The sequence below is a fragment of the Babylonia areolata genome, chromosome 1 (genome assembly GCF_041734735.1).
Source record: "Babylonia areolata isolate BAREFJ2019XMU chromosome 1, ASM4173473v1, whole genome shotgun sequence".
NCBI classification, from domain to species: domain Eukaryota; kingdom Metazoa; phylum Mollusca; class Gastropoda; order Neogastropoda; family Buccinidae; genus Babylonia; species Babylonia areolata.
Genome location: NC_134876.1, coordinates 92,704,327 through 92,728,574, shown reverse-complemented (window position 1 = coordinate 92,728,574; position 24,248 = coordinate 92,704,327). Strand labels below are relative to the sequence as shown.

The 24,248-nt window shown below is 37.5% G+C and overlaps 2 protein-coding genes across 6 annotated transcripts in view; one reads left to right on the top strand and one right to left on the bottom strand.

The window, feature by feature from the left end:
* Positions 1–13,702, bottom strand: part of LOC143289216 (uncharacterized) — a 28,427-nt gene extending 14,725 nt beyond the window's left edge. The window contains exons 1-8 of one of the 4 annotated variants that reach the window (XM_076598169.1): positions 13,610–13,702; positions 11,414–11,638; positions 6,343–6,568; positions 5,304–5,374; positions 3,888–4,015; positions 2,745–2,832; positions 1,892–2,025; positions 1,410–1,494 (exon numbers count right to left, since the gene is read on the bottom strand). In XM_076598169.1, coding sequence (XP_076454284.1) covers positions 1,410–1,494; positions 1,892–2,025; positions 2,745–2,832; positions 3,888–4,015; positions 5,304–5,374; positions 6,343–6,568; positions 11,414–11,554 — 873 coding nt within the window. In that variant the 5' untranslated portion in view covers positions 11,555–11,638; positions 13,610–13,702. Of the gene's footprint in view, positions 1–1,409; positions 1,495–1,891; positions 2,026–2,744; positions 2,833–3,887; positions 4,016–5,303; positions 5,375–6,342; positions 6,569–11,413; positions 11,639–13,214; positions 13,463–13,609 lie in introns of those variants that run through there. The other 3 variants (XM_076598193.1, XM_076598175.1, XM_076598184.1) reach the window with 3 other exon arrangements.
* Positions 13,703–13,717: 15 nt separating this feature from the next.
* The window catches only part of LOC143289230 (cytohesin-1-like), a 72,137-nt gene continuing 61,606 nt past the window's right edge, over positions 13,718–24,248 (top strand). For both annotated transcript variants that reach the window (XM_076598211.1, XM_076598202.1), the window contains exons 1-3: positions 13,718–13,857; positions 15,417–15,490; positions 16,759–16,823. In XM_076598211.1, the coding sequence (XP_076454326.1) occupies positions 13,812–13,857; positions 15,417–15,490; positions 16,759–16,823 (185 nt within the window). In that variant the 5' untranslated portion in view covers positions 13,718–13,811. The remainder of the gene's footprint in view (positions 13,858–15,416; positions 15,491–16,758; positions 16,824–24,248) is intronic.

Below are 24,248 nucleotides of genomic sequence, written 5' to 3'. Positions count from 1 at the left end.
GCGGTCGAGGGAATGAGTGAGTGAGTGATTCTTTACGCCACAGTAATTCCATGCCCCATTTGGGAGATGAGCAAAGCAAAGTTTGATATCAATCATACAGACATTAAAAAGAATGAAAACCCGAATGTCACAGCAATGGAAGTCCAATTACACCTCCAGAATAGATATCGTGATCATTTACAGATTTACACAGATGGCTGATGCCTAGAAAATGGACAAGCAGGTTCAGCTTTCTTCATTTTAAATGTTGGTAACTCTTCTGGATCATTACTATTGTTAAAAAGCATGATGTGTGTGTTTTTTTCTGCTGATGATGTAAGACCACAATCGACAATATATTCATTTATCTGTTTCTCTTTGGTATATTTTCTTAATAAAGTTTAAATCCCTCTTTTATGGATTTCATCCACATAAATATATCACCTGTGTATTGCGCTAGGATCATGCCTTTTGATAAGTGTTGGTGTCATTAAACAAGATCTGAAATAGAACAGGGGCAATAACAGAATTGTGTGTGTGTGTGTGTGTGTGTGTGTGTGTGTGAGTGTGAGTATGTGTGTGTGAGTGTGTGAGTGTGTGTGTGTGTGTGTGTTTGTGTGTGTCTGTGAGTGTGTGTGTGTGTGTGTGTGTGTGTGTGTGTGTGTGTGTGTGTGTGTGTGTGTGTGTGTGTGTGTGTGTGTGTGTGTGTGTGTGTGTGTGTGTGTGTGTGTGTGTGTGTGCTTGTGCATGTATTATGAGCAAGTGTGTGTGCATAAGTGTTTGTACGGGTGTGTTCACAACAAGACAGAATGAGAGAAAGAAAAGCTAGAGACACATCTGTTGGTGTGATATTTCATTTGCCACTCAGATCTCAAAGACCTAAACTATTTTTAGGCATATGATGGTGGTGGGTTATAAAATAATCGAAGTATTGCACTGTGTGTTATAAAATAGTTAAACTTAAAGTGTAGCATAAATAATATATGAAACAGAGAAGAGGAGAAAATATGTACTCATATGTGTGTGAGTGTGTATGTGTGTTTTGTCTTTGAATGCATGTGTATAAGTGGATGTGAATGTGCATGTGAAAGTTTGCCTGTGCGTGCGTGCGTGCGTGTGTGCGTGCGTGCGTGCGTGCGTGCGTGTGCGCGCGTGCGTGTGTGCGTGTATTTCTCTAACTTTTGCATCAGTGTGAACTGCTCTGAAGACATTGTCACACACTGTACTTCTTGAACAAATGAAATAAAAATGACAAAAGAGTGAAAGGAGTAAATGACAACAATGATCATAAACAGTATCGTCTAGTCATGAATTTGCATCCACTGGTGAGAGCTTATCAAGAAATGTACAAAGAAACAAACAAATGAAAAAATTTAAAAAACAAAACAATTCAAACAACAACAGCAACAGCAACAATGTGGATTATTTACCTTGAAGAGATCCTCAGCTATGCCGTAGTCCCCAATCTTCAAGGTGTGATCGCCCATCACAAGGCAGTTTCTGGCCGCTAAGTCTCTGTAAGCAGTCCACATTTGATTCTCAGTGTGGGAGGTGGAAAGAGAGGGAGAAAAAAACAACAACAAAAAAACAACAACAAAAAACCCCAACATATATACATGTGCATGCAAAACTGAGATGGGAAAGGAACTGAGACAGAAAAGGATGAAAGTGATAACATATTTCAGGTTGGTGTACTATCAAAATGAGATGACACACTGCACCCACACAACACACTGCGTTCTTTTTTTTTCTCCTTTTCTGTCCACACACACACACACAGACACACACAAGCTGTACACTCACACATATGCTTATGCAGACACAGACAAATGTGTGTATGGCACACACACACTAACGCATAAATATATATATATATGCACCCCCCGCTCCCACACACACACACACACGTTACCTATGCAGGTAGTCATGTTCATGCAAACAAGCCAGTCCCTTTGAAGCATCCATGGCAAACTGGATCAGTCGGTTTTTGTGAATCAGTGTGGCCTGCTCATGGCGATGGTTACGCAGGTATTGTTTCAGGGTACCCTGTATTCACCCACAAATCAAAACGCCACTGATGACCAAAGTCGGTCAATGTTAACATACACAAACTGAGTCAAAAGCTTTCATGCTGATCACAAATTTAGATTACAAACCAATTCAAAGCTGGTAACTAAGACTAAAGGTGTATTCTGTGTAGAGTTAGATAAGGTTTTTTTTTTGTGAATCAGACTGGAAATAAAGCAAACAAAATCAATTATCTAAAAAAGAAGTGTTTTCATGCATTTCTTTTTAAAGCTCAAAGGCTGTGCGTATGACTATATTTTGCGCATGTGCACGCACAAATATATATTAAATGTACACATATCTGTATGTGTGGAAGTTGGGTGTGCATACATGTATGCGTGCGTGTGTGTGTGCGTGCACGCGTGTGTGTATGTGCATGCATGCATGTGGGTGGATGTGGGTGTGCTTGCATGAAAAAAGTCTGGGGGTTTTTTTTTTATAGAGAGAAAACTTGGTTTAACATGGATCAGTCCATACACCTGTAACACTTACCAGAAACTGAAACTGTTATAAATTCACAATGTACAATTATTTCCAAAGTTTTTCACTTTAATTTTTCTCTTTTTTGAATCTAGAGCCGTATAGTGGTATGTCACACAGAATCATTTTAAGAGGTGTTTTTTTTACTTTATTTATTTTTTTTTTTTTTTATCTAGTGCTGAATGTTGCACACAATACAACTGGCAGTTCCAACTCACAAAGGCAGCATACTCCATGATCATCAGCATGGGGTTGATCTCTGTGCACTGGCCCAGGACACGCATAATGTTGGGGTGTTCCAGCTCTCTGTGGCACAAAACGTCATTCCTTATTACTTGGTTGAGATAAGGTAAATCATTACTTCTTGATCATGATTTCTTTTTCATTAGGTTCATGCAGTATGTGCCATTCAGTCTCTCTCTCTCTCTCTCTCCCTTCCTCTCTTTCTCTCTCTCTTGCAAATAGCTGAGGCACAATGCACGTGACATTAAAATCTTTCAAACCCACCGTGCAGAAGAAAGCAAATACATTCAATGTCACTTTTTGTTTTTTGTTTGTTTTTTGTTTTTTTACTAATCCAATCACATTAAAGCACTTGGAAAATGAAAAGTGAAGCAGCAAAGAGTGAAGCCAGAAAAAAATTTGTTTTTCAAAAACAATAGCTGCAGCTAAACAAAAAAAAATTGGAACACAAATTAATAGACCTAAATGTATTAGAAAAAAAACAAACAAAAAAAAAACATGAAGGGGAAAAGAAACAATGAAAAAACAAACACTGACTTCCCCCCAAAAGAAACAAGGAAAACACAAACACAACCCAACACACTGCTCTTGTTTCATTTATCGCAGAATGTTACTAGCCTCTTCTCACTTAAAATTTCAAAACTGAAACAAACAACAACAAAGGTCAAACAAAAACAACAAGCATGACAACAAAACCAACACGAACGACAACAAAAACACGGGCGCAATAGCCGAATGGTTAAAGCGTTGGACTGTCAATCTGAGGGTCCCGGGTTCAAATCATGGTGACGGCGCCTGGTGGGTAAAGGGTGGAGATTTTTACGATCTCCCAGGTCAACATATGTGCAGACCTGCTAGTGCCTGAACCCCCTTCGTGTGTATATGCAAGCAGAAGATCAAATACGCACGTTAAAGATCCTGTAATCCATGTCAGCGTTCGGTGGGTTATGGAAACAAGAACATACCCAGCATGCACACCCCCGAAAAACGGAGTATGGCTGCCTACATGGCGGGGTAAAAATGGTCATACACGTAAAACCCACTCGTGTGCATACGAGTGAACACAGAAGAAGAAGAAAACAACAAAAACAACAAGAACAACAACAAATAATTCCAACCTGAAGGGGGCCACCTCCTCAAAGAAGAACTGCTGCTCCTCCTTGCTGGCATCGTCCTTCAGCATCTTCACCACCACCTTGCTCCGTGCCATGCCTGTTGCAATCTTCTCGGCTTCTGACTCTATCACCTGTACCAACCACACACCGGTCACTCACCACTTCACATGAAAACACTAGTCACTGGGATGGAACGATAAGCCGAGGTCCCGTGTGCAGCATGAAAAAGAACCCACCAGCTACAAAAGGGCTGTCCCTGGCAAACTTCTGAAGGAAAATCTACTTTGATAGTAAAACAAATACACTTGCAGGCAGAAAAAAAACAGGAGTGGCTCTGCACCTTGGCGTCATGCTCCTTCCAAAGACGGGCGCAATAGCCGAGTGATTAAAGCGTTGGACTTTCAATCTGAGGGTCCCGGGTTCGAATCACGGTGACGGCACCTGGTGGGTAAAGGGTGGAGATTTTTACGATCTCCCAGGTCAACATATGTGCAGACCTGCTAGTGTCTGAACCCCCTTCGTGTGTATATGCAAGCAGAAGATCAAATACGCATGTTAAAGATACTGTAATCCATGTCAGCGTTCGGTGGGTTATGGAAACAAGAACAAACCCAGCATGCACACCCCCGAAAACGGAGTATGGCTGCCTATATGGCAGGGTAAAAACGGTCATACATATAAAAGCCCACTCGTGTGCATACGAGTGAACGCAGAAGAAGCAGCTCTTTCCAAAGAGAGCAGCCTGAACATCACACAGAGAAATATATTTTGATAAAACCAATGCAGTACAATACCAAATGGGCTGTTTATGGTTGTCTTCAAGTCTATCCTTTAGTTCTTGTCTGTATCTCCCTATCTGCTTCCTTCTCATTTTGTTTCCTTTAGTCTGTACATTTTTTGTCATGATTGTAGACAGAAACAACAACAACAACAACAAAAAAACTAACTAAAAACCACACACACAAAAAAACAACAACAACTGCTTACAAGTCCAAAATCATTAACCAGAATGAACAGACCATAAAGATATCATTATCAGCAGCAACAAAGCTGAGGGATATGCCCTTTTCCAACTATGGGTAACGTAAACAATTTATAAATACAAGGGAAGAGGGATTAAAAACAGAGATGAAAAAGAACAGAATAAAGATATGTGACAGGAAGAAGCAGAAGAGAAAGAGGAGAAATGGACAACACACACACACACACACACACACACACACACACACACATCCACAACCACATGAAAGCTTACATCCACGAGCGAACAAAAGTCAGATTCACATGGTCAAACAAATACATACACAGTCACACGCACAGTCACAAGTGAAGACACCCACACATGCCTGCATGAACAGTAACTACACTGCCACAACTACACTGAACTATAAAATGTACAGCACAGCAAACAAACCTCACCTTTCCAAACCAGCCAGAGCCCAGTTCTTTGAGGTAGACAAGCTGACTGCGAGGGAAAGGCTGATGTGCCACTGCAACAAGAAATTATCAGAAAAAGAAAAATCAGCACTATATATATATATATATATATATCTACTACACATTGTGTCACATTGAATTCAGTTATACACTGTATAAAATACATGTTTATATTTCATTTGTACTAATTAAAATATATGCACATACTCTAAAAATGGAGTTCAGCTGCCTCAGTGCTGGGGTTAAAACTGTCATAAGCGTCAAGCCCACGCACAGAATGTGGGAGCGCTGTCCAGAAAGCAGAACAAGAACTCTGCTTTTCCTTCATTATCTAATGATAAAACAATCCTGAGTTGGTGTGTACGAAACTGTTTCTGGTTATAAAAACACACATGCATATGGTTGTACTTAATCTAAATTCACACAGTCTCAACCCTGCACCCCCCCCCGCCCACCCCCCCCCCTCCTCCCGCAGCTCTTCCCCTTGATCAATGACATTTCAAAACAATCAGTAACAAACCACATTTATAAAACTAACCAGAAGACTTTCAATGCAATCAATATGCAAACGATACTACTCTCCACTTAAAAGGAACAGAACCAAATCATCAAGCAAATAATTCCACTCTTCTTCTTCTGCGTTCACTCGTATGCACACGAGTGGGCTTTTACGTGTATGACCGTTTTTACCCCGCCATGTAGGCAGCCATACTCCGTTTTCGGGGGTGTACATGCTGGGTACATTTTTGTTTCCATAACCCACCGAACGCGGACATGGATTACAGGATCTTTAACGTGCGTGTTTGATCTTCTGCTTGCATATACACACGAAGGGGGTTCAGGCACTAGCAGGTCTGCACTTATGCTGACCTGGGAGATCGTAAAAATCTCCACCCTTTACCCACCAGGCGCCGTCACCGTGATTCGAACCCGGGACCCTCAGATTGACAGTCCAACGCTTTAACCACTCGGCTATTGCGCCCGTCAATTCCACTCAAAAAGCTGGCACTGGAAATCCTACCGATCAGTTTCAAGGAGGTGTCTGATGGAGTCTTTTCTGCACCGCTGATCCGAGGGCGCAGTGGACACTGGGGACGTTTCAGCTTGGCAGTAATGTCAGGCAAGGGTTCGATGCTGACGGATGCAGTGTTTGCATCATCCACATTGGTGTCTTCAACGTCCACAGTGTACGAGTTGTTGACGTGCCCACTGTCGGCATTGTTGGTCTCGGAACTGTTGCTGAAGTTCTGTGGAAATATCAGCTACATATACACTCTTTGAAAAAAGAGAAATACATATACATTCTTTGATTTTCATCATATTCAGATAAAAATTTACATTTTGAAAAAAAAAAAAAAGTACAGAATAATCATCATTCCTAAAGAATGTACTGCACAAAATGATCAGAGGATAGTAAAACAGACTGTGAACTTTTTTCCTTGCAGGTATGGCCATGATAATGCCAAGATTTTATCTGTTCTTTTTTCTTCTTCTTTTTTAAAAAAAATTTAAATTTTTTTTTTTTACAGAAGATCTCCTACAAGCATCTAGTGTATGCACATGCATGTTAAGTTACGGTTAGCAGGTTGCAAAATCATGCTAATTTTCAATTGTCACTTTTCATTCTTGCAAACACAGAAAGGAAGGAAAAAAGGAAGAAAGAGAGTGGGACAGACAGGAACAGACAGACAGAGAATTCTGAATGGTTTGTTGTTAAGGCTTTTCTGCCTGTGACAATAGGAGTGGGGACTCCTGTTTTAACATCCATTATTAAGAACAACCCCAATGTATTGTGACAGAGAGAGAGAGAGAGAGAGACAGAGAGAGAGACAGAGACACAGAGACAGTGATAGACTTAAGTAACATGAAGGTGGAGCACATCAACTGAATAGAAAGTGATGTGATAAAATCACAACTTTGTACTGCTGTGTGCTTCTGGGCTTATTACTTCATCTTGAACTAAATCATAATGCATGATGAAACCAAAGATAAAAATCATAACGATATCCTCACCACCACTCCCCAATCAAACATACACACACACAATTGCTAATCTCTATTTGTCTGTCTCTAAAAAAACCCACAAAAAAAACACCCACACTTCCATAAACTGATATGCACTTTAAATTCTTACTTTTCCACTAAATTCACAAACATCATCATCAGTGGTTAACTATTTTCTCTTTTCACTTTATGCCATATCAAATATGTTACAACCGTAACAAAACAAAGTCAGAGGTGAAGAGAAGACCAATGATATGTATGTAACTGAAGTATCAAGTGCCAATGGCCTGGTTAGTCACAGTTTTACTATGTTTGGAGCCCTTATCAACACTGCACATGAGGATTTATAGTTTTATTGTGGCCTGATGATTCATTTGCTGTTTGTGAACATTCAACCCTGGGACTGTAAGGGAACCAGCCAGCCTAGAAATGAGCAGCATATAATAAAAAATAGACACAAAATTATGAAAATACATAGATGATGAAAACAAACTAACAAAATAACTAGTTTAAAAAAAAACATTATTTTGTAACAAAAAAGAAAAAGAAAAAAAAGAGCAGCATATAATAAAAAATAGACACAAAATTATGAAAATACATACATGATGAAAACAAACTAACAAAATAACTAGTTAAAAAAAACACATTATTTTGTAACCAAAAAAACTTACATGTTGGTCAATGTATATTCAAAGAAAAGATGATAGCAGACATAAGAATCAAGAAAATAATTGTGTGTGATTTTTTGTGTGCATGTATCGCATGTGTGTGTGAGTGTACGTGTGTGTACGTGTGTGTGTGTGTGTGTGTGTGTGTGTATGTGTGTGCGTGCGTGTGTGTGTGCGTGTTCGTGCGTGTGTGCGCGTGTGTGTGCGTGTGCGTGTGTGTGTACAATGTATGACAAACAAAAAAATCTTACACATATTGGCTTTTTTGTGCTTGGAATTTCATACTTGGTCATATGCATAAGAATTTTGTAAAATTTGCATAAAAATACATAAATATGACATACAATAATTCATATACATACAACACTCAACAATATCAGGAACAATCTGAATCAGACAATATGAAACACTTCCTACAAAATATTCTTTTAGGATTATATAATTTATAATTCATATACCATTTTTTGTATTCATCATGCATATCATATATACATATATATATATATATATATATATACATATAGCACAGTATACAATAGCTACATAGTACTGACATTCAAGTAGTAAATGACTATCAAAAAAACAATATATATCTATCTATATCTATATCTATCTATCTATCTATCTATATATATATACACACACATATATGATATATACATATGATATATAATATGCCCACACAGAGAAGGAAATCTATTGATCCTACATGTTTTCATGTTCCAGCTTCATACATTCTCATACACTATATACATGTATGCATATTTTAGCATATCTATCATATTGCAGACACATCCACTCACTCACATGCGCACCCTTTTCATGCACATCGCAATAGATATTCATTTTTATTACAAATTAATAAGGCCATGGCCATTGATAACAAAAATACATTTCATATCAACTTAGACAAGAGCTCCTTGAAACTGTTTCTCTTTCTCCCCCCCCCCTCTCTGTCTCTCTGTCTCTGTCTCTCTCTCTCTCTCTCACACACACACACATACACACTCACACCAGTACCATCCCCTCTCACATTTTTTTCCATTTCAAAAAGGCCGTTAGAAGAAGGGTTATGCTCAAACATAAGAGATCAGACAGCAACTGGAAAGGACAAAGCAAACTGTGCAAATCCATAGATTTCGGAAAGAGCTGATCATCAGGAAAATATAAATAAGATAAACAAGGACTGAAAGCACAAATAAAATAACCAAATGAACAATTAAAAAAAAAAAAATCATGATCCCCCAAGTCCCTTGTATACTACAGCCAAAGAAATTGCAACCCTAAAAAAAAATAATAATAAAAAATAAAAAAAATTTAAAAAAAAGAGAAAGAGAGAAATGAAAACAAAAAAACAACTCTAAATAATGTACACATATCAACTTTAAAATATTGCCATACAAAACATGAATCCACCATCCTAGCTACCCCAACTACTGTGAGTGTGAGCCAGTAAAAACAGACAATGCCCCACACAGTGACATATACTAGTGAACATAATGGAAAGGTCTCATACCTCACTCTTATAATATCAACAGATTTTATCTCTTGTGCAACCTGGAACAGAACCGGAATGACACCTATCTGCATTCACCAAAGAGATGGAGAGATGTCTGATGAATCCTGTTGTTTTTTTCCCCCCACAACACTGCATAATAGTAATGCAAAAAAAAAAAAAAAAGTAAAGAAAAACATCCCCAGGAAGTGCATGGTGGAACTGGAAGAGGATAATGTCTGTTAGATTTTAAACTAAACAGAAGCATTGTCAAGTCCAACAGTCCTGGACCTGGAAATTGTGAAACACAAATTTACTTTGTTCCACCGAGATTGATGAAAAGCAGACTCTCTCTCTTTCTCTGCGCACACGCGCGCGCGCGCGCACACACACACACACACACACACACACACATTGCACATTCACACTGGATATATTCTCTTCTCTCTTCCTCCCTCTGTGATAATGTAGGGATCATCATAAAAACAATGATAATGAGGCACCACAGCATACCCAATTGATAACACATGGAACATGTACAACTAGTCAAACTATGCACAGACATAATAACATGTTATATCCAGTTCTATTAACCAAATATTAAAACAGCCATAAAGTATCATTCTTTATCTGTATGGTATACTGCATATCATTCTGGTTGGTTGGTTTCCCCTCAAAGATTTGTCAGACTGGTGCAGATCAGAGGTAATTCATTAGCAATCACAAAATCTGTCCATGCAAAAGATAGTTAACTCTTTTAAACAGTTAACAGTAAATGGCACTGATGGGTTAAGTGTGCAACTACTACCTGAACTGGGCTGGAAGTGGCAGAATCCTATGACATCAATGCAAATAAGTGACAAAGCAAATTTCATTCATGGAGTGAAACATAGAAATAATGTGCAACTTTTAAGTTTCAGCAACAGTATCTCACAAAATACAAATCTACACAAAAACATTATCATCCAGTTAAAACTTTCCAACATGTCTACACACAGAGAGGAAACTAATGAATGCACAAAAATTAACAAGATATACAGCACAGAGAGAGAGAGAGAGGGAGAGAGAGAGAGAGAGAGAGAGAGAGTGTGAGAGAGTGGGGAGGGGAGAGAAGAGAGAGAGACAGACAGAGAGACAGAGACAAGAGAGAGACAGAGAGAGACACACACACACACAGAGTTTCCATTAAAATGAAATAGAAATAACCATATACATGATGTATACATTATACATATGTGCATGGCCACAAGTACACATCATGTACCACAGCTGTTTCCTTTCCAACGCCAAGCCACTTTAGAGCATCCTGCTGGTTATTGCAGTGTTACAGAAACATGGCAAAGCAGAGAAACTGCAAGCACAAGTGTTGCATAACAAATGACTCCATGACTGACAGCATAAATCATAATATAAAAAAGCCTCTGGAAAAGTGGATGGGGTTATACTTGTAACTGGAAAGTGCTTTGAAACTGATGAACATTTAAAGTATGATTCCAGAACTCTGGGAGATTCTTTTAAAATGTTTGACTATTCCAACTGAAACAGTGAAAGGTCTAGGGCAGGTCAGGCAAGAAAAAAAGAAAAAAAGAAAAAAAAAGAAAAGAAGAAACATTCAATTCCCTTTATTCTTTGCCAGATACAGAGAAAGAAAAATGTTCTGAAAAACCAAGCAGCAACTGAAGTAAATGTATGCACAGGCAATGGATTTAATGCATTTGCAGCTTTACTAAACTGGAAAGCAAACTCAGAACAATCTTTAACGCAAATACATCAACATATGATACTTTCACACACACACACACACACACACACACACACACACACATTTTGAAACAAATACTTGGGGGTGAGAAAAAGCCAAATTACACATGTCAACATATATATAATATGTATACAAGACTTTTCAAGCAAAATGAGAAACTTACACTGAAACTTACACTGAATCCACCAGCCGCCTTTCTCTTGAAGCAGGAGAGACACACCATCAGTGCTAGCACCAGCACCACAGGGAGAGCAATGGCTGCCAGTGCTGCCACTGACAGTGAAGCAGCTGCAGTTTCAATCATGTTGACAGTGGCTTCAGTTCACAGCTTTCTGAACTGGGCTGGTTACATCATTTTCACGTTGCTAGACACAGCCTGCATACACCCCTGTTCGACACATATTTGTATATATTTTTTCACTGAATGCTATCAGTCTTAGTTAGGACTGTTGATTTTCATAATATACATAAGTATAGGACATGTATGCATGTATATGTGTAGCACTTAATGTTAATAGGGTCCTATTATAACATTAACTCTTATATATATATATATATATATATATATGTTAGTGCTGCAGCCTTGTGGGCTAGTTGGCCTTTGGGAACCATTCCAACACCAACTGTCCTAAAACCCTCTTGGCCGAGAAAGTGGGGATGTACTTGGGCAAGACACTCTCCACTATAATCAAATTCTAGCCCAAATAGTCGGAACAACAGTTGCCTCTTCTGCTGTTCTGATGGTCATAGTTGGACACGACTGACTATCATATATATATATATATATATATATATATATATATATATATATATATGTGTGTGTGTGTGTGTGTGTGTGTGTGTGTGTGTGTACAATATGTATACGAAGATTACAACAGTCTTTTCTGTTATAAATGACTGCATAAATAAGATTTCTAATACTATCTTACATTTGCTTTTAACTGTGAGCTATGTATAATTTACACACACACAAACATACACACTTAATAATGATTGCTAGATTTCTTCAAAATAATCTTTTTCCTGTATGAATTATTGAATGACATGTGACGACAATACCATGTTATGTTTTGTCACCAATAATTGCAAATCTACAGGAACAAAAGCATGACAATCATCATCATGCTGCAAAGTTGGAATCTCATACAAAGTAGATCCAGATGTCAAACCAAGGCAAATGCCATCTGCATGGTCATTTTCTTGGAGATCTGATTGGTTTTTCTCGTTGACTTGGTTGATCAAACCATCACCTGCTTAAGTTGAACTATGGCCACAAACCCTCCCAATTTCACATTCATGTCAGCAAGAACAAAGTCTTTTAACCTTTTTCCTGTAAGTCCAATCTTTCAATACTGGAATCCAAATCACCTTGGGAGAAGTTTCTTCCCTTAATAAGTTAATTTGTTTTATGTCACACAGCTGACTGGTGTTAGATAATATTTGTTCAAAATCAGAGGACTGATTATTGCTTGAACTGCTCCAGGGTTTGACCCTTAGGATGGCTGTAAATGTTTGAATCAGACTGGTCTTACTGGAGAACTTCTGAAAATGGACAAGTGTATATAAAGAGAACACACACACACACACACACACATAAGCACCATAAAATATAATTCAGGTAAAATCCCTTTTCTTCCTTGTTTTCAATTATGTCCATTTCCTTGACTTGAAAAACTAAAAAGGATCAAGTTTTTCATTCTCTTCATTTCATGCTGCACTGGACGCATAAAAAACAACAACATCTAACTGCGTTTTGGGAGGCGTATTTTACAAACACATGTGAGATTCTGTTCGTTTTATTAGACTTCTCGTTCTTCGGAAATCCTTTTTTTTCTCAACTCAGAGATGAGCTCAAGGAGGCAAACAAAGTTAAAAAGGAATCTTAACAGAAATTCCAGCACGCACCGTTTACTGCCGTGTTAAGTCATGTGTAAAAGAGTAAATAATGCGCGACATGGACTCACTTCCCGGATTCTCCACCCGGAATTAACGCCTGAATCGATGCAGAAGAAAAGGTGAAACAGGATCAAATCGACCCACCTGTTGTAAGAAAGTTTGCGAAATCACAATTTGACAACAAAATGTTGTCACTGGTTTAAAACCAAACAAAACTAAAGATTTAATGACTCATGACACACAGAATATGCCGGTAGTTTAACTTTGTGGGCAACAAACGAACAACACATGACCCCAAAGAGAAACGACAAGAGAGGAGGCGTGTCCCGAGTGATAATCTCAAGTTTCAGTCGCCCATCGATCACAGCATGGTCCGCCTCTTAATCTCGGTTACACAAAATCATCAAAGTGATTTTTGTCACAGATACACTCAAACATATCTTAAAATGCCAGGTACACTCACCGAATTTGTTTACTTTCTGTGTCCCTCAGCCGTGTTGCTGTCTTGAGATATCTCGTCTTACGAGACAGCTCGAGAGCTTCAAGATGGTGGCTGATCAAAAGGGAAAGTGAGACGGAAGTCACTGGATAACAACTAAGAAGTAAATTCGCTACGGCTGCTGTCTCAGTCAGGTGACGAATGACAGTATTCAGAGACGGAGCACATGCATGGGATAATGGAGGCAGGAAGCGGAGGCTTTAGTCTAGACGGTAAGCATTTTCATTCCGTCAATCGCACGGCATTTTTCTATTCACTGTCTCGATGACTGACTTTTCTGACTCAGTGGACTCAACCTGATCGTCCATCGAATGACTGAATTAATCAATAAAAGTATAATAACCCGGCAGAGTGGAAAGTGACAATGATATATATATATATATTAAAGTTTGATTCAATACAAGTTTGCAAAACTTTTATTGTCTTCTCTATCTTGCTGAAATACAATTATTTCCTGAAAATATTTGATATTTGGGATATGATGACAAACATACCTGAAGACAAGAACGTAAAATAGAAACACCCCCAGGGGACTTTACAATTACTGTTGAGGGGTTTTGACTTCGAGCACTCATGATTCCTACAGTCATAGCCGGAGTACGGCCACTAAGGCCACACATCATACCCAGGTACAGGTACAGGATTGGGGACTTTCCTATAAGCCTTTTGGCTTTTTAACATCCCTTCACTATTGTCTTAATCAAGTGTTGCACATACGCCAGGAAAAAGTTTCTTGTTCACTGATCAAAATCAAATGGTTTTATTAGAGATTTTTCATCATTGTCGATAAGATTTTTGAACTGGTTAATAGTGTTAGCTGTTTTTGTTGAGTTAGTCAGTGCATTCCAGCCTTTCACTGCTCTAAAACTGAAAGACGATTTACGAACATTTGTTCTACAATATTTTATGTAAAGATTAGTATCTGAGTTTCTGGTAACTTGGGATTTGCTAGTAGAGAAAAAGGTGCTATGATCAATGTCGACCATTCCCTTCATTATCTTAAAAACTAGTATCATGTCTCCTCTATATCTTCTATATTTTTGGGAGTGCAAATTCAACTGTCTCAAACGACTTTGATAGTCAAGATCTCTAAGTTCTGGAATTATTTTAGTTGCTCTCCTTTGTACTTGTTCAATTGCTTTGGACTGTCTTATTAATCTGGGATACCAAATTGTATTGCCATATTCTAGGATAGGCCTAACTATTGTTTTATAAAGGTTGACAAAGATATCCTTATCCAAGAATGTAAATGTTCTCTTGATAATACCCAGTACTTTGTTGGCTTTATTTATCACTGCTTGGATATGTGTATCAAAAGAGAAGTTTTTATCAAATATTACTCCCAAGTCTTTTTCTTCATTACATTCCGAAATAACCATAAAATTCATGTTATCAATTTTCATTTTATATTCATTTTTAGGGTTATTTAGGTACATAACCGCATCTGCATTTTTTATTGTAAACACCCTTTCAGTTTCAGGTGGGGGAAAAAAAAAAAACCCAAAAAACCACGGAGTCACTCACTGTGTTTGAGATTGAAAATAGCAGTTATGATAATGGGTAATGATTACAGTAATGAACTTTTATAATTAAATGGTTGCATTGATTTAAGAATGTCTACTTCAGTACTTGTCAGCATTTTTAATTTAATTTTGCCCATTTTTCTTATCGATTGAATAAACTACTCCAAGCATACCTCATTATTATTTATTATTATTATTATTCGGCATTTGTTTTCATTGTAACTTGTTTTTTTCTTCATTTTTTTCAGACCTTACAGAGGAGGAGCAGGAACTGTTGCACAGGATTCAGGAAAAGAAAGCCCAGTTAGTCTATGAGATACAGGTAATAAAGAATATTGTGTTATAATTAGCCACAGTTACATAAATGACCATTTTGTACATATGGTGTAAACGTTTGCGCACAAACTACTGATGTTGAATCTGAAAATCAAGTTTTGAGCATGAAAATGGAGATTAGTTTGACTCTTAGTCTTACTTCTGTCATCTTTTCATGATCTAGAACAAACAGCTTTGAATCCCATTTTAATTCCACTGTTGAAACAAGAAATAGAATGCTTCTTGATAGATGAATAAGACAAGCTGAAATTAAAAGTAATGTTAATGTTGAAATTGCTGTGTGCTCCATCATTCATCAGTCCATTTGATTTATTTTTTATTAATTAAAAAAAAATTTTTTTTTTTAGATGTTTAGATACTGTTTTTACCGCAAGAAATAATAAAAACACTTGTTCAAAATAATAAAATAATATCTTTTGCTCCATCACCAACAACTGCAACTGCCAAAACTTCTGAATCTCTAGCTATTTCAGTGTCACATGCATCAGAGTTCACTGGTGCTGTGCTGCACACATTTAGCTTTTCCTGTCAGTAGATTTTCTTAATAAAGCAAGTTTTCGGCTGAAGCCATTCTCACATGGGAATGATTTGATCCCATTGATTTTGCATGATTATTTTTTTTTATCTATACTGCACCATGACAAACTGATGCAAACTAGGCCTATTCGGCTATTGGTTTGCCCTGCTTGGCCAAATTGTGCGCGGATGACAGTGAAATTGAAAAACACCACCACCACCACAATAAAAAAACAAAAAACAACAACAACAAAAACAATGAATATTTCACTTTTTGCTAGATTTTAACGAATGAATTCATATGCTTCATGTGATTTGATACTTTCTATAGGATTATTTATTCAGTATTTATTCAGTTAAGTGGCTGCTCATTGCATGTATAACTGATATTTTAAATTCGATGCATATTGGTAGTATGATTTGATATATATATATATATATATATGTATATGTGTGTGTGTGTGTGTGTGGTGTGTGTGTGTGTGTGTGTGTGTGTACTGAAATGCTGTTTGCTATTAATTAACTATGAAAGGTGACTGGTACCATAAATGTCAGATTCTAAATGTATATATGTGTGTCTGTGTGTTTGTGAGTGTAATCTGTAAAGTGAATTGTGTAAAGGCAGATCTGCATACTGTATGGTATATGATTAATATACTTTATTGCCTGTGAAAGTGATGATGAATGACAGACTGTATATCACTGTTGTAATTGCCATGCAATTTTCCTGCCTCCTAGGAGCTGAAGAAAGAAATAGAAGACATCACAGTTGAGTTAGAAGGCATTGACATCAGCGATGAAATGTGAGTGTTTACTGTTTAGACAATGATGCATGTGTTGTGTAGAAATGTCCATGTCTTTTTCTTTGTTTCTCAGTTTATGTGATTTTCTGTGCCTTGTGTTACTGTGCGCAGTTAACTGACTCCTTTGTTGTGTGTCAGTGTGTGCGTGTGGCTGTGTGTGCTGTGTATGTTTTGTCCATGTGAATGGATCGAATTACTGTATTTTAGCCATCCATTAGAAATAGTTTTTAACCTTTGCTCTTGTATTTTTTGATAATTTTTTAAAATAAATTTGTTTATGCGCTTAGTTACTGAATCAGTTTATGTACTACTACTAGCATGATTGACACATCTAAGTTTTTTGTTGTTGTTTTTTTTTTCTGCAGAAATAAAGCAGATTGTGAAAAAAACAACAACTTTTTTTTGTAAGAATGGAATTTTTTATTTTTTTTATTTATTTTTTTTTACAAGCAAAACAAAGTGGGTATATTTGTGTGTGTGTGTGTGTGTGTGTGTGTGTGAAGGAGAAGAGGGTTAAAAAAAAGGAATGAAGATGCTCAAAGAGCCAGGAACCTTCATTTTGCATGATTCTCCTATATATATAAGTATATATATCATATGTTCATGCTCTGTATGCACCATCTACTGAAACTAGTATAACATTATTGGTGAGTGTCACATGAAGCTCTCGACCTAAAAACCTAAAGGGTTCATTACTCAATGACCAGTCTCTCTTTGAATAGTTTGATGCCATGTGTCCACTTTAGGAAGTGTAAGACATCTCCGGCTGGCTGACTTGTAACACTTTTGGCCTTTGCCCAAACAAGGCTTGGCCTGTATTCCTCTAAGCAGAAGTAGCCGGCGACGTTACAAGATGTCAGGAGCACATTATGTCGTAGGACTTGTACAGCTGATGTTTCACTAAGTTAGCGCCTGACCCCAATAGTGCATGCAGCTTGATATGCTGCTCTTGTTTGCTAAGAGGACGATGAATGGCGATCAGCATCACTTTACATACAACCCCCTGAAATTCTAGCATACAGGTCAATGAACACAAAAGTGTACAGTGTGAGGATCTTGGAACTCTGTAACTGTAAGAGAAAAGTCAATACTGGTGTGTGTGTTTTTTTCTATTCAATTATGTTCTTAAGAGATGGTATAATTTTGTAATTAAAAGTGTTTTTTTTTCCCTTCTTTTTTGTACATTTAAAATGCTATTAGAGGATCTGAAGACTTTGTTTTACATATAATTTATGCACACACACACACACACACACACACACACACACACACACACACACACACACACACACACACACACACAGAGGGAGAGAGAGAGAGAGAGAGACACACACACACACACACACACACACACACACACAAGCACACACTTGCAGAAACACAAACACACATACACACGTACATTGTCACACACACATGCACACACGCATATAATATATATATCATATGCATGCAGTTTTGCACACTCCCACACACCTACACACACTTCTGTCCCTTTCTTACTATGTAAGTCAAAGTTTAACTAAGATTGATCTGTGACTGTGAGTCAGCCCATGCATACCTTAAACGTTAGATATTATAGCTATTAATGAACTGATCCTGTTCAGTTACTTCTGTGTTTTAAGTGACTTGTGGACTTTGGACCCCGGAAACCTCTTCCACTTGAAACAGGACCCCAGTGTTTTGGTCATGGCTGTTGACTCTGTCTTTGTTGGAACAACTTTTCCTTTTTATTGCACACAATTATTGTTGCCATTTTTGTTTTTTCATCTCAAGGCCTTATCTACACATTGGGTTTACACTGGGTTTACACGAAAGTCAGGCATCTATGATCTGCTGTCTAAAATAGTAAAAACAGAAAGTCTTTTATTTTTGGACACAGCAGATTTGGTGGAACATGGACCAGTCTGCATGCTCTGATGCCTTGAGTCCCTGAAAGTGAAACTGTTCTTGTTGAGTAACACCATTTAATGTTTGCAGGAATTGTTTGAGCACATATGCTTCAATCTCTTACTGTTCACAGATAAAAAAAAAAAAACCCAAAAAACCAAGAGAGAAAAAAGAGAAAATCCTGTTTGTGAAGTTTTCTTGTTTGTTTACTTCTTGTTGCTTTCTTTCTTTTAAACGCTTTACTTAGCTTGGAGTGGAAAATGTTAAGTTAAGAAAGCAACACCTATGCGTTTGCATGTTGGGAAGTAAAAGTGATGTACTTGGCACCAGAATTCAACGGGTAACTCATGCTAGCTCAGCATCTAGAGTCTTGGTATTCAGTTCATTCAAAACCATTTTTGTTTGTTGTTTCAAACAAAGGTTGTTCCCATATGCCAGGTTTTTTGTTCTTGTGTGTTTGTTGTTTTTGTTTGTACTGTTACTTCAGAAACTACATCCAAAATATGCTGTAAGTTTAGATAATTTTTAAAAGCAAAACTTCATTTAGATGTATACAGGTCTTAAAACTATTTCGTTTACATTCATGCATGTGCTTTCTACAATTTGTCAGTTGTCAGTAAAGTGAGACATAATTTCTTAAATTAACATCTGTTGGCCAAAATATATAGCTGTTTAACTTGTATACTTTTGTGTGTTCTCTTTTATTAGCATACATGTACAGACACACCCAACACATGTGCATACATTTACACACATGCACAAATGCACATGTGTGGGAACATACACACACATCACATCACACAGCACCTCACCCTGTGTACTTGCCATTGTCCGTATCAGTTTTTTTGTATGCGTACATTTAAATTTTAATACTTATAAAAGTTCATCAAGATCAACTTCATGTACAAAAAGCATTTTGAACAACACCAATGGAAATAAACTTTGCTGCCATTAGTGAACATCAAGAAAAGGAATAATACTGTTGAAAGCTGAACAGCTCAGTAAAAAAGAATTTTTTTTTTTAAACGTCAGGAACTTCCATGAATCAGATAATTCATGTGTTTGGTGTTTTTTTTCCTGTCACCCTCTGCCCACAGTTCACAGAGATATATTAGTTTTACTCCTCTTGGTCAGCATTCTAGAGAATTGTATTCTTACAGTTCAGTGATATGTGCTGCTTTGTTTGAAATCAATCAGAGTTTTTATCATTTCACATTTCAGCTACCCCGCCAGCCTCTTTTTTTTGTGCGTTTCAAAAAAGTGTTTGTCTGTTTCATTCATCTTCTTGTCCCAACTTTTTAGTGTGAGGATAAGATTGACAGTGGGTGAGGGAAAGGTTTTGCCCACTGTTCAGCAAGAAGTTGAAGCTAAAAAGTTCATTTACGGGTTTCTGCTTTTTCTAATACTGCATAATTATAGTGCATGTGACTGTCCCTGTGGTAACACAGTCTTGAACATTACAACCTCAAACTGTAATGCACATTAATAATAATAATAAAGATCTAAAAGAAACCCCCCCAAAAAAACAAAACAAAAAAACAACATAACTTACTTTGTTGTGTTCTATTGTATTAGTAATTAATTTCTTATCACAACATATTTGGAATTGTCTTTGCAAAATTTGGGCTGCTGTCCCTGGGGTGATGGCGTAACAACACAGCACTGCTTTTCCTGTTTGCAAGTATTTTTCTGTGTCAGAGTGGATTTTTACTGCCAAAGTTTGACAGGGATGACTTATTTGTTCAATCTTTTATCATGTATTTTTTTTTGTTTTTTGTTTTTTTTTGTTTTGTTTTGTTTGGTTTGGTTTTTAATAACAATATTACAGTTATTTAGTTTGTTCTCTACACAGAAACTAATTTTTTCTTATATATATTTTTTTATATATCAGATTTGAACGATTGGCACATACACCACAAATCCAGGCCTTGTGAAAAGAAAAGAAAATATCTGAATTGAAACCCATGGTTCTAGGTTTTTAACTGGTGGTCTAACTGCTGGCCCACCTCTCAACTAATAATGATCAAAGACAAAATGATTCATGTAAAAAGGCAGCATAAGTAATTGCTTTGTTGATTGTTATTGGAGAATATCCCCCAAACCCCCTACTCCAAAATGTAAACATGAAGAAATGCTGGACTTGTCTTAAAACAAATAGTGTTACTTAATTCAAAATTAAATCATACTCTGTCAGACATAAGTTTTATCAACTAGCAGGAAACAAACGCTGCTAACACTACTTTTTGTGTGTGTGTGTGTGTGTGTGTGTGTGTGTGTGTGTGTGTGTGTGTGTGTGTGTGTGTTTAGGAAAACCATGCATGTTTATCAGAATGAATGAAATGAGTTTTACAGACAATAAGCACCCAGTTACAAATGTTTTCTTAAAGAGGCAACAGAGCTTTTTTCTGGCTCAAGAGGGACAGGTGAGCCTTTAAGAAAACAAGGTACTGATTAAGCTGCAGAGATTCCACCACCTCTGTAATGAATGCTATTTCTAAGTACCACAAAGGTGGTCATTCATACACCAGATGCCATAGCTGCAGACTTGACTGACAGGAGTGGATGAGAGGATGGGTGGAGGGGAGGGGGGGGGGGGGTTATGATTGGCATCATGGTAGAAGTGGTGAATGTGCTTTGGAAATGGAAGAGATGGAAGACATGCACATGCACAAACAATCACACAGAAACATGCATACACTCTTGCACACACTCAAACATATATACACATGCACATGCAGATGCATGAACACATACGTGCACTCAGTGACTCACACACGCACATGCACATACACACACACAGATAATCCTTGCACTAAATTGCTCCATAAACATTCTGCATGTCACTTTTTTGTACAAACTCATGCATTAATGATTAATGTATACTCAGATTTATTTACTGGCATTTAACTATTAATAATTTCTTTGCAATGATTAGAATAATCGTTGACTTTAAATCTGTTCAGTTCAGAGTATCCATAAAGTTTGGAGGGGGGAAATAAGAGGGGAAACAAAGGCATCTGCTTGGCAGATGTGGTGCAGTGTATAAGGATTTGTCTGAATGCTCTGATGCCTCCGTGAGTAACTGAAGTGAGTGAACATAAAGATGGGAAAACATCAAAACATAACAATCACTTTTTAAGTTAAAAACTATTTGATATTAAGCATCTATAGTATGGAAAAAAACCACTGTAAAACTTTGTTGTTGTTTCTCATTTTTAACTTCATGCAGGAGGAATATGCTGCACTTGCATTGATTTGATAAAATCCATAATGTTCTGGGGGATGGTGGTGGAAAAAGGGGTAAAGAACCTTTCTAGAAGAACGGAATAGGAGTGAAGAGCTGACTTGAGTTGCCTTTCCCTTTTTCATTTCAACAAAGATTGTATTGTCTCTGATGCCTGTTCTTTTTATGAATGGTCTGATTGTGGACGAGACGGAACTGCTGTGTCTTTTCTTTGTTCAGAGTGTTTGGGTTTCGGTCGGTTTCCCCTACTCCCCACCAGCACCCATGATGTCTGAATGGTACAGATTGTTTGTAGCTTCATCTGTATCAAGAATTGTCTCCTTTTTAATATTGGTGGCATGGGAAAATCCCAACAGATAATTTTACTTGCTAGGTTTTTTCCTTTCTTTCTTTCCTTCTTTCTTCTCCTGTTTTAACTTGGTTCTTCAGTTTAACGTCTTCCACTTTAAGTGATATTAGATTTGGTTCGCGCGCACGTGTGTGTGTGTGTGTGTGTGATTTTATTTGTCATGGTGAGTGCACATGCATGTGTGCATTTTTATGAGAGAGGGAAGGAATGAGGAGAATAGAGAGAGAAAGAGATAGAGATTGACTGATTAACTGATTTGAGAAAAAATTGTGTGCAAAAGTTGTCCCCTTGTCAAGCTTCCATTGGCATTTTTAGTAAATCAGTGACGCATTTCTATCACATCTAAAATATGATACCCAGAGGTAGTTTTCTCCCCTTCATTCACACACACACACACACACACACACACACATGTGGAGTGATGGCCTAGAGGTAACGCGTCCGCCTATGAAGCGAGAGAATCTGAGCGCGCTGGTTCGAATCACGGCTCAGCCGCCGATATTTTCTCCCCCTCCACTAGACCTTGAGTGGTGGTCTGGATGCTAGTCATTCGGATGAGACAATAAACCGAGGTCCCGTGTGCAGCACGCACTTAGCGCACGTAAAAGAACCCACGGCAACAAAGGGGTTGTTCCTGGCAAAATTCTGTAGAAAAATCCACGTCAATGGGAAAAACAAATAAAACTGCACGCAGGAAAAGTACCAAAAAATGGGTGGCGCTGTAGTATAGCGACGCGCTCTCCCTGGGGAGAGCAGCCCGAATTTCACACAGAGAAATCTGTTGTGATAAAAAGAAATACAAATACAAATACAAATACACACATATATACTTTAAAAACAAAACAAAAACAAAAAAGAAAACAAAACAGGTGGAGCTTAATATGTTTCTAAAGTGCTCTGAACGTGTGAAAACACCAGACTAGTTTGTTACACACTGTTACAGAACAAGGGCATGTTAGGGACTCACTTTGTCTCTCATCTTTGCTGGACCACAATGCAGATGGACAATTTTTTGTTAACCAATCAAGCTTGAAATTTTGTTTGCTGACCAGTCCGTGTGGCCTTGTCAGTTTTGACCCTGTTTAGAGTGGATTCGTCGCTCAGTTTATAAAAAAAAACACTTTGTTTAACTTTGTTTAATTACTTTTCTTTCTTTCTTTTTTTTTTTTTTTTCGTTCTAAGGTTACAGGTAATTGAAATTTTGACGTGGTGATGTTTGAATAGTACAGACAAGGTTGCCCTTTGATTTGCTGGTGGTGGGTTCATGTCTCAGAACCAAATGGAAGGACATCAAAGTCATGGAGACTGTGGAGTCGAATCATAGCGAGACTTCATAGTATGTAATGTATTTCAGTTGCTTTAGGAAGTAACTTAGCCCTATCTTTTGTTTATCTTACTACTTACCAGAGTGACACAATAACCACTCAGATACAAAAAACAAACAAAAACAAAACAAAACAAAAAAGTGGGTGGGTAAAAAGCCCTAGAAAAGAATGCATCACTGAGAAGGGCATATTGAACTTGTCAAGCTCTGAAAGAGTGATGTTTGTTTTTCACTGGAGAAACCCAAAGTGTGGGAGTAACTTTAAAACAGAACAAATGAGACTGCATCACAGACAACAGTTTACTGCATCAGATGCATTTTTTCCCCCAGTTGAAAAGGCCCTTTTGTTGTTGTTGTTGTTGTTGCCTCTGTCCTCTCCCTCCCTCATCCCCTAAAATGCTGTGTTTTTTTTTGACATTGTCTAATGATCTAGAGTTTTGATACATACAAAAATCAGTCTTCGGTAACCTAAGTAAGCATCTTCAGGTGTTGCTCATTGTGAAAAGTGAAATCTGTGTTGTCACTCTCATATGGAAAATATTATGTTATACATTTATATATGTTTTTGTTTTTATTTCTCTCTACATGCCATTACTTTGAATGGATGGTCGAACTGCA